The 14,587-nt window shown below is 42.7% G+C and overlaps 1 protein-coding gene across 7 annotated transcripts in view; it reads left to right on the plus strand.

The window, feature by feature from the left end:
• The window catches only part of LOC110530132 (3',5'-cyclic-AMP phosphodiesterase 4C), a 63,237-nt gene that overhangs the window by 647 nt on the left and 48,003 nt on the right, over positions 1-14,587 (plus strand). For 3 of the 7 annotated variants that reach the window (XM_090182015.1, XM_090182018.1, XM_090182017.1), the window contains exon 1: positions 1,880-2,645. In XM_090182015.1, coding sequence (XP_090038141.1) covers positions 2,404-2,645 — 242 coding nt within the window. In that variant the 5' untranslated portion in view covers positions 1,880-2,403. Of the gene's footprint in view, positions 1-1,879; positions 2,646-8,318; positions 9,351-14,587 lie in introns of those variants that run through there. The other 4 variants (XM_021612968.3, XM_090182016.1, XM_090182024.1 and 1 more) reach the window with 3 other exon arrangements.

The raw sequence follows: 14,587 nt of genomic DNA on the forward strand, positions 1-14,587 counted from the left end.
ATAATTAAGGACATTGCTTGGCTCTGTTGAAAGTCTGGTATGAACAAGCTATAGAAATATCAACTTCATTCTTGACATGACTTCCTCATTCAATGGAACGCCATTTTCCCAATAATGATCTATGACAACTCTGCAACTGCAACTACAGAAATTAAATGTAAATTACAGGGCCAGCTCCAGGCATAAGCAACATAAGTGGTCACTTAGGGCCCCAGGTCACTAGGAGGCCGCCAAAGCCCCAAAATAAAAAGAATAATAATAATATACACTGAGTATACAAAACATTAAAAACACTCAGCATTGACAACAATGCCTCACAGTCTTTATATGCTTCTCACTGTGACCATATTGTCTGGTGAGACGGCCATGTGCTTGCATGTTAAGTTGCGAGTGCAGTTTTGATGCAGTGCCAGGGGAATTGAAGTGACTGGGTTGGAAGCTACGATAAACTCTCAAACTAGTATGTAGTTCAATGGAATCTAAACAAAACTTGATCAATCCTGTTAACGTCAAACCTTTAGAACTGGGCGTTAAGAGTGTAGTACTCTTAACAGTTGGCACTGTGCATTTCTCTTAACTGTATGGATTGTGGCTATGTATAGCCTTTATGTTGACCTAACTGCTGAGATCTCCAGTCATCGTCCTCATGCTTGTTCTCATGGGAAGCATTACAAGATGCTGCTTTCTATCGAAAGCAAAAATATGCCATCATGCGTGTCCTGCTAATATCCCTGTATATGGTCAGGTCATTTTGGTCTGGTTAACACTGAAAACCAGCTGTGTTTAAAGGGATAGTTTGCCCAAATATAACATTGTTATTATATTTTCTTGGAAGTAGTCCAGGGGCCAGGGGTGACTGCAACCCAAAATGATGCTTTCACTGGCTAATATTAGCGTTGATTATCCTCCCCAAAAATTGGGTTAATTTGTGTCCACTTTAGCATTGTCTGAATTGCAAGCCAAAATCAACTTCAGCTAAAAAAATGTAAAATTATTTTCACGCAAAAAAAGCATTTCAATTGAGCTGTATTCAATACTTTCTTAAAACAAACCTTGGTGATCTATTGAAGGCTAATTTGAAACATTACTCTTGTTTACGAAATAACTTTAGAACAGCAGGTTGGTTCAGACATTTAATCATTTACCCTGAGATGGTTGTCTGTGGCTGTTAGAAAGTGATGTGTCGGTCTCTCCTAAAGGGGTCAATTAGCTCTTTTCACCACTGTCCCATTGTTAAGGATTGGTGTTCTTTAATAAGGACACTCATTGACAGTTGCGAGAGAACCAAAAGAGCCTGTTTTTAAAAGGCAACACTGTCTTAGCCTCTACCCGGCTGGCTGTCATAGGTTCCTCCTGCGTCAGATGTTCTGACTCCTAGGTTATTCTGGGGAGCGCGGTGCTCAGCTGCAAGTCGTAAGATCGCAGGAAAACCTTTTCTCTTTTCCTCCTGATAAACAAAGCCCCCCAGGGAAGCGAGTACCCTAGTCACAGATAGAGAGAGCCATCGTGACAGGGCCCATGCTCTTTATAATTCTATCTACCCTCACTTTTTTATAGTCGCGGGCCCTTCATGTGACTTTTCCTGGTAGACTTGTGAGCATGTGAAAGGCAAAATGGATAGCAATAGCGCTGGGACTTAGACCAGAGTAATGTTAAGTTGAGCAGGGTTAATGTTTATACTCAGAGAAATTGAGAGAGGAAGTTATTATGGAGCATAGTTTGAAGTGGACCAGTGCTATGCTCTGGCAAGGGGAGGGGGAGGGGGTGATCTGTCATGCCTCTCGTTCACTGTAAATCAGACATCCATATTTAGTCGGGAGGGAGGGAGGGAGGGAGGGAAGGCCTAGCAGTTATGTAAACAAAAGCCTGGGCAGGCAGGGGAGGGATTGCACTGCGCTAATGTTTGAGTCCATTAACCACGACTATGATCTTTGGAGAGAGACAGGGCTGTTAACAAATAAAGGACAGGGTCAGATAGAGCGCTGTCTAGCTTTTTCAGGTGCTCTTATCAGAGCACTTTCTAGAGTCAGTTTTAGTTGTATCCCTGACTAATGGAGCGATAAATCCAGGTTTTACTGGCCTCTGCGCTGACCAGTCAGTTTTGTGAGAGGAGGATTAGAACAGCCAAGCTTCAAGGTTGATCAGATTCACCAGGACAGCACAACCAAGCCAGGACATTTCCATTTTTTGCATTTTAGTAATTTAGCAGACATTTTTATCCAGAACAATTTACAGGAGCAATTTGTGTTAAGTACCTTGCTCAAGGGCACATTGACAGATTTTTCAGGGATTTGAACCAGTAACCTTTTGGCCCAACGCTTAATCTCTAGGCTACCTGCCACCCCCAGGACGAAGGGACAGGGGGAACCAGGATCAAACAACTGAGTGAAAACGGCTGACGCCATGAGTGAAGCATGCTCTGAGAGCTCTGAGGAGGAGCGGTCTGAAGAACAGTCTGAGGAGGTGTCGGTCAGCAGGCTTCCGGTCATCCAACTCAAGCCCAGATCGCCAGGCACATCCCCCAAGATGTCCCCCCGTGACTCCCCGCGTGGGTCACCCCGAAACTCCCCGCTGCTCTTCAGGAAGCTGCTGATGAACCGGAGCATTAGTCTACAGAGACGCTTCACTCTGGCCCACACTCCCAGGTAGAGACCTCCTTGTGTTCCATGCCTGTTTTATCTGAGCTTGGGGTCCCTCAGGGTTGTGTGACTACCCCGTTGTGTTTCGAGAGCAAACTTTCAAAGGTGGTAGAAGAAAAATCTTCGAGACCCTTTCTAAAGGTGATATGAAGTTTAAGTCAGCAGTGAGGGTTTTTTATACTGCAGCTAACAATTACTTTTGAAAGTACTGACTTGTGCTGTGCTTGAATAGATGCCTTTGTTGTGTATGAGCAGAATTTCCTCTGGCCCGAGGTGGTCTAAATTAGTCGGAGCCTTGTTTCTTTGTTGTGTTTTGCACATAGTAACTGTTGATTTGAAAAAATATTATGGATTCTTTAAAGTTAGGAGCTTTTATGAAATGGTTTTACAAGGTCCTCTTCATACACTAGAGTTGTTGTAATAAACAGATTTACACTCAATATTATGGAGTATAAAATATTTGTTCTCTGGATTTTGCTTGTTTAATTTTTAAAAATCTCATCCCCTCTTTAATCTGCACACGTGTCTTTGTTTTTCTTGTGGACTGACAAAACAAATTAGATTAGGTGACCATGATATTCTTCAAGTAGGACTCCTGAGTGGCGCATCAGTCGAAGGTACTGCATCTCAGTGCTGGAGACGTCATTACAGACCCTGGTGTCACAACCGGCAGTGATTGGTAGACCAAAAGGGCGGTGCACAATTGGCCCAGCGTCGTCCGGGTTAGGGTTTGGCCGGGTTACGCTGTCATTGTAAATAATAATTTGTTCTTAACTGACTTGCCTAGTTAAATAAAGGTTAAAAAAAACAACTCCCAAGTAAATTTGCATTTAGTCCGTTTTTGGTTGGTCTGCCAAATACTTATTCGTTGGGTGCTCTGCTGAGGTGAAAAAAATATAGGCCAATTATGTACATTTGCATTAAGCCTACAACATACTATATACATTTACTGAAGAAGTGTTACATTTGTGTGACCGGAGTTTTATTTGTAGTTCAATATACAGTCCTTGAACATGGGCTCACTAATGACAAACTTGCCATATTTCATTTTTATTTGTATTTGGCAGTTATTAAGGCAGTTATATACCATTTCAAATATTACATGACATTACATTTCACAACACTTTACCAAACACATTGTGTTCCTTCAGTCCACTACTCTAATAACACATACCTACAATACAAATCCATGTGTACATGTGTGTAGAGTGCGTATGTGTGTCTATACCTGTGTGTGTCTCTTCACAGTCCCCGCTGTTCCATAAGGTGTATTTTCATCCGTTTTTTCAATCTGATTCTACTGCTTGCATCAGTTACCTGATGAGGAACAGAGTTCTATGTAGTTATGGCTCTATGTAGTACTGTTCGCCTCCCATCGTCTGTTCTTGACTTGGGGACTGTGAAGAGACCTCTGGTGGCATGTCTTGTGGAGTATGCATGGGTGTCCGAGCTGTGTGCTAGTAGTTTAAACGGACATCTCGGTACATTCAGCTTGTCAACACTTCTTACAAAAACAAGTAGTGATTAAGTCAATCTCCCCTCCAATAACCTGGTCAGGCCTAAGTTTAAGACTCTCTTTGAAGTGGAGTCATACAATATACTCAAGTTCTTCTGCGTTGTCAAGTACAGATGTGTTTCTTGACTAGGTGGCTTTTTGTCATACGCGGCGGTTCGTCAACTCTTCTGCTCGGATACTAGAAAGCAACGTGATGCGTGACGTCCCCTGAAAAGGCAGAGCCACGCTCATTCTAGTAGGACTTAATGAGGACAGCTGCCTGATAGGGACGCTGTTCAAGCCCTTCTCTGACTAAGCCTATTGGTAGGATTCGTTTAATGAACCTGTTACGCCATTCCCACAAGTCATAACCCATGATATTGATGCAAATCAAATATTTACTGTGTTTGTGTTGAAGAGACGAAGCAGCCGGGCCGATTAAAGAGCACTTGACCTTATTTGCTTAGGAGCGAAATAAACATTTTGTCGGGTAGGACATATTTTTTCAAACAGCAAAACACTCACCGGGTTTTTTTTCTCATATGTTTGTGACAGTGTCTGCCTCAGAGGGATGGGTGTTTCCAGTTTATACACCATGTGTTGCTTGTGCAAAGTGCAGTTTAGGAGAATGGAGAAAATTGCACTCATCAACATCACACACACCTTCACAAGAAGTAAGAAGTAAGCACACAGGACTGTTAAAGAGGTGTCTCTGAATTGTTGTAAGCAAGGTAACGTATTTCAGCAACCATGAAAAACGTAAAAACCCTGAGACTGTTGACATGGTACAAAACCTTGTCACCAATGTGGAGGCTAGCCTCTAATTCGCATATAAATAAACAGATGTTTTTTTTTTACACGTTCATACATCTTTATTACATTTTATTGGTGGGATAATTTTGCTCGGGCATTTAAGCATTACTCCTAATGGTCCTGCCTGTGAGTGTGTGATAATAACCAAGAAAGGCACTCCATCTTTATGGTTTATCTCAGATCTGTCCATCTCATGGAAATTTGGACTTTTTAAAACTATAATTAGAAAGAGGGACCATCCTGTAGGGACAGAGCTTTATAAAGGGCTTGAGCCCCTGAGAATGTACAGTGCCCCTAACAACGAGAACGAAACAAGCTGTTGGAGATGAGTTATAGCAGGATGGCTGGATAAGGGGACGAATTAAACAAACTAGCAGTCTGTTGGAAAAACGTACAGACAGGCAGCTTAAGTTTATCAGGGCAGGAGACGATAAATGTTTAAGTTTGAGGGAAATGTTGGAGACCATGTTGGAGGAAACCACAGTAGTTCCTTCCGGTGTAATGTGATGTTTTGTTATCAATATTGTTATCAATATTGTGCTTTTTGTTGATTGCCTTAGAAAAACGGCTGGACTGACAGGCACTTCCCTAATAAAAGTGAGTCACAGTATAAAAAACGTTTTTTTTAAAAAAGTAATTTCTGAGCGATGAATGAAAGTACTGCACCTCAAACTGGTTTTTAGTTGATTGTTAGAAAAATACCTTTGACTGGGTCAAAGTCAGGTGAGGCATTCTTTTTTTTCATAGCATTGATGCTCGTTTCATTAGCAACACAGTTCAATCATATGCTACTTACTGTATGTTGTTCAGTCCTGTTGTTTTGTCTGGTCTTGAGGATTGTTAAGTGCTGTCCGGCGTTAGCAGGCGTAAAGTATCAAGGCCTGACCCCAACGGCATTCACTTTCAAGTGCCTCCAGGTGGTTCAACTCTCCTTGCAGTTGCTGTACCCTCTGTATGACATGACATAGTGCAAAAACCCACATCCTTGTCCTTTTACACTGATTGTGCTCAGGTTAATCCTTTTGTTTTGGGGTACGGCTTTTCGTTCTCTGTCTAGGTCACCAGACAGTTGTCTTGAACACAACAGTAGCCTGTTTATAGTAAAGCAAGGCTCTGGGTGTGGTTTTACAAGGCTCTGGGTCTGGTTTTACAAGGCTTTGCACAGTGTTCCGCTAAAAACGACATCAGGGCCAATGTTTGAATCATGTTATGGATCCAAATTGTCCCTCGCTTTTTTGAAATTGGACAAACAATTAAACAATGTAATGCCTCTAATTTCCACCAGAGGCTGCTATATTATGTATTTTAGATACATATTTTTGCCTCTGGGTTTATGCTCAGACTGTTGGATTGATGTGTTTCCTTGACAGTAATCCCGTATGTTGCCCACCCATGTCGTAGTCACTCTGGAGCCTCGTGCAACATGCCGTACAACATGCCTGCCCTCCTTTGCTGCAAACCAGCAGCAGGAGACATTTCTTTCATGTAAAAAATGATCTTACTGCAGAGGAAGCATGACCATAAACAAATATGAGTCTGTTTTCATATGAATAACTTGAGGACTCATAACCAAGGGCACATTCAAGGACATATGAAGAGGGGAAAGACGATTATGCATCTACGCTGAGTTTACTAAACAGACCTTCCTAAAATTGAGTTGCACCCCCCCCAACTTAATCTTTTGTCTTGCCCATTCACCCTCTGAATGGCACACATACACAATCCATGTCTCAATTGTCTCGCGGCTTAAAAAGTATTATTTCACCTGTCTCCTCCATTTCATCTACACTGATTGAAGTGGATTTAACAGGTGACATCCACTATATATACAAAAGTATGTGGACACCCCTTCAGATTAGTGGATTTGGCCATTTCTGCCACACCCGTTGCTGACAGGTGTATAATAGCGAGCACACGGCCATGCAATCTCCATAGACAAACATTGACAGTAGAATGGCCTTACTGAAGAGCTCAGTGACTTTCAACGTGGCACCGTCATAGGATGCCACCTTTCCAACAAGTCAGTTTGTCAAATTTCTGCCCTGCTCGTGCTGTAGGTGCTGTTATTGTGAAGTGGAAATGTCTAGGAGCTGTAGCGTGTAGAATGTAAAAATCTTCTGTCCTCAGTTGCAACACTCACTACTGAGTTCCAAACTGCCTCTGGAAGAAATGTAAGCACAAGAACTGTTCGTCAGGAGCTTCATGAAATAGGTTTCCATGGCCGAGCAGCTGCACACAAGCCTAAGATGCCAAGCGTCTAGAGTGATGTAAAGCTCACTGCCATTGGAGTCTGGAGCAGTGGAAACGCGTTCTCTGGAGTGATAAATCAAGCTTCACCATCTGGCATGACAAATCTGAGTTTGGCGGATGCCAGGAGAACGCTTCCTGCCCGAATGCATAGTGCTAACTGTAAAGTTTGGTGGAGGAGGAATAATGGTCTAGGGCTGTTTTTCATGGTTCGGACTAGGCCCCTTAGTTCCAGTGAATGGAAATTGTAATGCTACAGCATACATTGACATTCTAAACGATTCTGTGCTTCCAACTTTGTGGCAACAATTTGGGGAAGGCCCTTTGCTGTTTCAGCATGACAACCTGCTCCCTTTCAATTGCTACCATGGTTATGCACATGCGTTTCATATTTCTTCTGTAAGAAACATGTATTTTAAACCCTATCCATATAGGCCAATTCCCATGAGTGTAAAGGGTTAAACAAGCAGCATTTGCCAGAGTAGCCTGTGATCAGACTATACATATAGAATAAACACATGCGCAGAAGCTTCTGGACTAGTGCACGTAAAAAAAGTCTGATCCGCAGCCGCTCCATAGTTTAAGCACTCAGACAGAACTCCATGTCCATGACACCTCCCCCTCCCATTATCTATTGGATTTTTAAAAAACACAGTTTTATTGAGCTACTGGGGTGAGTTGCTGCTGCCTCATTTGGAAGCAGGTCAGTCCTATGAGTGCGGCTTGTAGCGGAGCTGTAGGGAACTGGACGAGGCATCCGTAGAGGACCGCAATGGAACCTTGCATCTGGGTTTAGAAAATACCTCTCTCCTCCTGCCTCCCCCCTTCACTAGCAGAGTCCTGGTAGGCTTCAGCAGTACAAACCGGCCCCTAGCACCATTCAGACTGTTCCAACTTCTCATCTTATGACCCTCTCTCTATCTTTTCTTTCCTCTCTCTCTCTCTCTCTCTCTCTCTCTCTCTCTCTCTCTCTCTCTCCCTCTCTCTCTCTCTCTCTCTCTCTCTCTCTATCTCTCTCTCTCTCTCTCTCTCTCTCTCTCTCTCTCGGCAGAGTTAGTGTTGTTGTCTGTTATTCCAAGGCGGAGTAAGTGTTGTTGTTTCTTGTTCCAGGCCAGAGTTTAGTCCCAGTAGTTTCAGAAGAGAAGAGAGGAGAGTCTGATATAAACGGTTGAGGGGCCACACACTCCTGGGAGCATTTTTGGGATTATTTTCTCTCTGACTCGATTTTTATAAATTTCTTCAAGGTTTTATTTGAACAAAGAAAGAAGCAGCTTCTGGGCTCTAGAACAGCGCCGTATTTGTTTTTAAGGCGACTTTTGGACCCTATTTGGAGGACTCTCGCACCCCTCCCCCTGTCAGTCCTCTGGCTATTGGGAAGATTGAGTTTGCTGTTAACCTATTTAGGAATGCGAGGAGTAAAAGTGAAAAGTTTATCTCAGCTTCTTGCTGGTGAGCAGAACGGAAAACAAGCAGGGAATTAGCTCCAGACCTGTGCTGACAGCTGATATGAGCCACAATTTAAATTGATTTGATTTGGCCCGTTGGTAAACTCATATGCTTTCTGAGATGGGCTCCTAACAGGCATCATTCTGCCTTTTTAGGTGTGTTAACACAGAGTTAGGTGAACTTTATCAGTAAAAAAAAAAAAAAGGACATATCCCCACTGCAGGGACCAGATCCTGTAGAACTTTGGTAGCTCAGTTGAGCTTTCTGCTTTTCAATGAAGGCACTACTTTATCATAACATGTTCTTCTTCTCAGGAATTGCATGGACACAAACCAGCCCTAACATTTGCGTGAAAACCTGTTATTGACCGTGCAGAACTTGAATTAATCCCTCTTGTGTCTCTGCTAGATGCAGTAGGTGTAACTTGGTTCTGCTTTTGTGGACCGATTGTTCTCACAAGGTGTACCATGTTTAGTTTGTAACTGAACAGTACCAATAGACATTGGACATTCACATTCAACCAAGACAGGCCACATAAATGTTGCGGTCCATTCTGTTCATCCCCTGTCATCTGAAGGCTGTTGCATCTCTGAATTCCACCGGTACCTTTGGCTCTTTGAAGTAGCCGGCACAATGATGAACAAAGACTCTCGCTTCCCCAGGAAAGCTGTGCATAGCAACACCTCCTCTCGAAGGCACTCATGCATTGGGTAGGTACAGTCCTGTGGTGTAAGCTGTTTGTTGTGATGAGTTACTTGCTGACACAACTGTACTGTGTGTGTGTGTGTACTGTACAAATACCAGGGCTGGAAATTGCCAGGGACCTCAAGATACGATATTACCTCAAGATACGATATATCACAATACGTAGGTGCCGATACAATATGTATTGCGATTCTCACAATTCTTGCGATTCTATTATGTATTGCAATTCGATACCACGATTTTATGCTCCAAACATATTGCTCACTGTATGTCTGCTGCAGAGAGACAAGAGAGAGCATGAGAAAATGAGTTTTGATCAGTCATGGAAATAAAAGTCCTGAAAACATGTTGGCTCACTATTTAAGATGAAGATGGAGAACAAGCTGTAGGATGAAAAATACTGGAGTTTTGGCGCAGGTACCGCCAATTGCGCTCTTAGAAAAAAGGGTGCTATCTAGAACCTAACATTTTTTGGGCTGTCCCCATAGGAGAACCCTTTGACGAACCCTATTCGGGTCCAGGTAGAACACTTTTTGGTTCCATTTAGGACTCTTTCCACAGAGGGTTCTGCATGGAACCCAATAGGCTTCTACATGGAACCAAAAATACTTATCCTATGGGGACAGCCAAATAACTATTGTGGAACCCTCTTTTCTAATATTGTAGCGCTAGTTAACGCTACCTACCAACAAAACAACATTTTACAAATCGATATTTGGAGTCAAAGTATCAATATAATATGGTATAAAAATTATAGCACAGTATTTAACTGTATCAACCCCCCCCCCCCCTTGTTACTCCTCTCAGTTCCAGACAGGACAGGTTATACTGTTACTCCCCCCACATCATTAACAAATACTGGACTGTATGTTCTCTATCATAAGTTGTTTTTCACATTCATTACGCATGACAAATGATTACAGTTTTCTTTCTCCCTGTAACCAGTAAGACATAATTAATCACCATTAAATAAGGATAATGATCATGAATTAATCCTTAATAATGATTTGTTATGCGTTGCCTCTTTTTTTTCACCTGTTGGTTGGTGATACAAAAGGGTTTCTTATGTAGTGGATCGTAAACCTTCATAAGGTTCTCATCGAGGAATATTATGGAGAAGTAGACTCCCCTCCAAATCATTGTATCTGTTAACAAAGTTTCACTGCTGTACAGAAAGAAGTGCTCTCCCTAACAGTTCTAACATATTGCACTTGTCTGCATTTGGTTTCAGTTGTATCACTTTGTGCTCACTTTGTGCTCTTTGCCTTTCAGGGAAGTTGTGATATGCCACGGGATTGTTATTTATAGTAACATACTCAGCATTTTAGTTGGTGCTAAAACACCCTCAAGTGGGTGGCAAGAGAAGCCAATGTTGAAGCCAAAGATCTGTAATTTGGTGGTGTTGCTATTCGTTGTTTAGTTTCAGCAGTTTTCTGTGGTGTGTTTTCAATGTTTTTATGGAGTGTTTTGGAGTGTTGAGCATTTTGTTATGTTCTAGAGCATTTTGTGATGGCACTGTAGTCTGGCTGTGGTGCGTTTTCACTATGGTCAGTTTTGTAGTTTCACTATGGCGCGTTTTGTAGTTTGGCTGTGGTGCGTTTTGTAGTCTGGCTGTGGTGCGTTTTGTTGTTCTGGGTGTCCCACCCTGAGGGCGCTGGGACCGGGGTATCGATGGCACAGCCAGTGTCCATTGATGTCTTTCCTTGGGGGGGCGATGGGCCGCAGCCAAGCAGAGTCACGATGATCAGACACGCCATGATCCCATATGAGGATAGACCCCTTCACCACACACACACACACACACACACACACACACACACACACACACACACACACACACACACACACCATGAGGGTTACCCATGTCAAATCCCCAAGTTTTCCAAGAAAATATATTGATACTGGTTTATTAACTAAATAATCAAATAATAAAAAGCCAAAGTTTAAATGACATATAGCCTAATCCATTATTCCAAAATTCGCATTTTCACTCCTCGACCGTGAGTTAAATAAACGAGAGACATGAAAATACGATGGGGGAGCTTTAGTAACTCTGTCTTCTGAGCTCAGTCTTACCCCTTTGCCTCCAAGCAGTCCTCCAGCTGTGATTGTGGCACAATCATATGAGCAGATCAAAGACAGAGATCTAGCGCACAGACAACAGAACAGAACACTCGCCCATAATATGACCAGATTAGTATCGCCACAGGTCTTGCCGCATGTCTCGCCAACCCGTTCCAAAGTGGAGTTCATGTAGGGATTAGGGAAGTCTAAATTGGTGCGATAGGAAACATTTCAATCTACAAAGATTCTCGTAGTCTGTGACAGAGTTTTACACCAGAGTTAACAGAGAGTTATTCCGCAACAATACATGGTATTATTTTATTGTTGTTCATGAGAATAACTATTGTTCATGGTTCTATTTCACTATGTAATAGTGTTGTTCATGAGAATAACTACTATTCATGGCTCTATTTAACTATGTCATTGTGTTGTTCATGAGAATAACTATTATTCATAGTAAATCAGTCATGCATGTCGATTATGGAGTTACAGTGTACATGTTCAGGGAAAGCGCCATATAGGGTGACTTAATAACGGGTTGGTTTATCCTTTGTTTTGCTTGCCACTGGAGCCTGCCTCTCTCTGCCCTACATGTCATAATATAATTCTGCTGGCTTCAGAAATCTTTAGCCCCCAATAGTGACAATCCCTCTGAACACACAGACATGAGCGCACATGCACTCACGCACACACACACACACACTTTCTCCCCGGAGCCGAGACAAAGCAGTCTGTTATATTCTAGATGTGTTCCCAACCCATCACAATAGAAGCTCATAAGCTTGTTCTGGTAGTACCAGGCCCCCATTCATCTCTGTAACATTTGGTATCAGGACACCGTTACGACTTGGAGACATCACTGGCATCATTTTTCTAGCAGAGATGGATGGGATTCACTGCAGATCGACACCATTCAAGTCAACTAATAATACATTGATGGTACAATTAACGAGGTGCAATGGAAGAGACAGTTATTCGTTCTGGTCTGAAAGGAATGTTTGGATTCCTAATAATGAATTGCCTTAGTCCATTCTGTGTTCTACGTCTATGATCTAGGCCTAAGGGCTGTAGTACCCTAGAGGAGAAGGGCTACAGACAAGGTCTGGGCGAGTTAGTAGAAGAGATGATCTGTTCTGCTCTTTCTGTCTAGTTTTCAGCGAGGATCTGAATAGGGGTGCTAATAAGAGATATCTAGGGTGTCAAGCGAGGTAACGCAATTACAGGACAACAGTGTCAGTGTCCACAGGTTCCCAAAATAGCCCCCAGCCCAGAATAGTCGATAAGCGCTGCTGTGGCTAGGCACTGTCCATGTGCGTCAATGCTCTGCTCCATATTTTCAGCATGACTGATTTCCCCAATCACCCCCCCCCCCTTCCCAAAGCACATCGATCCAGTCCAGCGTGGCTGTTGGCTGGCCTGGGCCAACTCTGGCTGTCACCGCGCCAAGCCGCCGCTTCCAAGCCTCCCTCCCTGTTTACCTCCCTATTGTCCAGACCCAGGTCACATCAATGAACCACAATTAAACCAGGCCCAGTCTGGGCCTGTCATTAAGACATTGTGGCAAATGTCAGTTTATATTTACACCATGTCGACTGAGAAATTATTGAATTTATTAAGTTGAATTGTTTTGGGTCATGTTTTGATGACGATAGCGTGATTGGTTACAACTAATTTAGAGCATTTTAGTAAATTGCCTTCAACGGATACGATTCGTAGTGTTAAAGTAGGATTTTGTCCTGATAGGTGTCAGAGGGATCAAGCATCTAATGCCTTGCTTTGTAGTGTTCTAACAAGGTATTAACTCTAAGCCCTATCTGTTCAGTCCTGACCTGGCCTCTGTATTGAAGCCTGTTCTGTTCTCTCACATGGCATGTGGTTGTTGCCCTGGGTGTTGTGCAAGTATCAGGGCACCAGGACTTGTTTGCGACCACTAGAGGGAGGAAGTGTCTAGCTTTTGCATGGAGACTGGCTGAGCAAAGGAACAGTGGTTGTGGGAACAAACTGTGAGGATTATTCCTCGTTTTGCTATCAAGCACTCATCAAATAAAATCAACGTTTGTTGGTCACGTAGCCAGATATGCAGATGTTATTGACAGGTGCAGCAAAATACTTGTTTTTCTAGCTCCAACAGTGCAGTAATACTTGTGTTTCTAGCTCTAACAGTGCAGTAATACTTGTCTTTCTAGCTCCAACAGTGCAGTAATACTTGTGTTTCTAGCTCCAACAGTGCAGTAATACTTGTGTTTCTAGCTCCAACAGTGCAGTAATACTTGTGTTTCTAGCTCTAACAGTGCAGTAATACTTGTATTTCTAGCTCTAACAGTGCAGTAATATTTGTGTTTCTAGCTCTAACAGTGCAGTAATACGTGTGTTTCTAGCTCTAACAGTGCAGTAATACTTGTGTTTCTAGCTCTAACAGTGCAGTAATACTTATGTTTCTAGCTCTAACAGTGCAGTAATACTTGTGTTTCTAGCTCTAACAGTGCAGTAATACTTGTGTTTCTAGCTCTAATAGCGCAGTAATACTTGTGTTTCTAGCTCTAACAGTGCAGTAATATTTGTGTTTCTAGCTCTAACAGTGCAGTAATATTTGTGTTTCTAGCTCTAACAGTGCAGTAATACTTGTGTTTCTAGCTCTAACAGTGCAGTAATACTTGTGTTTCTGGCTCTAACAGTGCAGTAATACTTGTGTTTCTAGCTCTAACAGTGCAGTAATACTTGTGTTTCTAGCTCTAACCGTGCAGTAATACTTGTGTTTCTAGCTCTAATAGCGCAGTAATACCTAGCAACATATACTGTATATATTTTTTAAACAATACACACATAATCCAGATTTTAAAAAAAATGTTTTATGTAGGATGAGCCATGACTAGAATACAATATATACATGGAAAGTGGGTGAAACAGTGCGCAAACTGTCATGCACAAACACATAAACGTGGAAATACACACATACCTAGCCATGGTGTAATCTCAGTGCATTAGTCTGCCTGGACATGCTTCAGGGGCGATACAGTGACGTGGGGACTGTGACTGTGCATGCCTGGGCCAGATAGGGTTACATAGAGGAGGGCTCCAGACCAGGGCGGGGCCGGGTTAGGTTGTGCAGCCCACTCCTGACGAGTCCTCAGGCCACTCTGAGACCCCCTATCACTGACAGATGGCAGTTTATGATTCA

Source organism: Oncorhynchus mykiss, chromosome 8, assembly GCF_057628025.1.
Source record: "Oncorhynchus mykiss isolate SJ-2025 chromosome 8, ASM5762802v1, whole genome shotgun sequence".
NCBI lineage: Eukaryota > Metazoa > Chordata > Actinopteri > Salmoniformes > Salmonidae > Oncorhynchus > Oncorhynchus mykiss.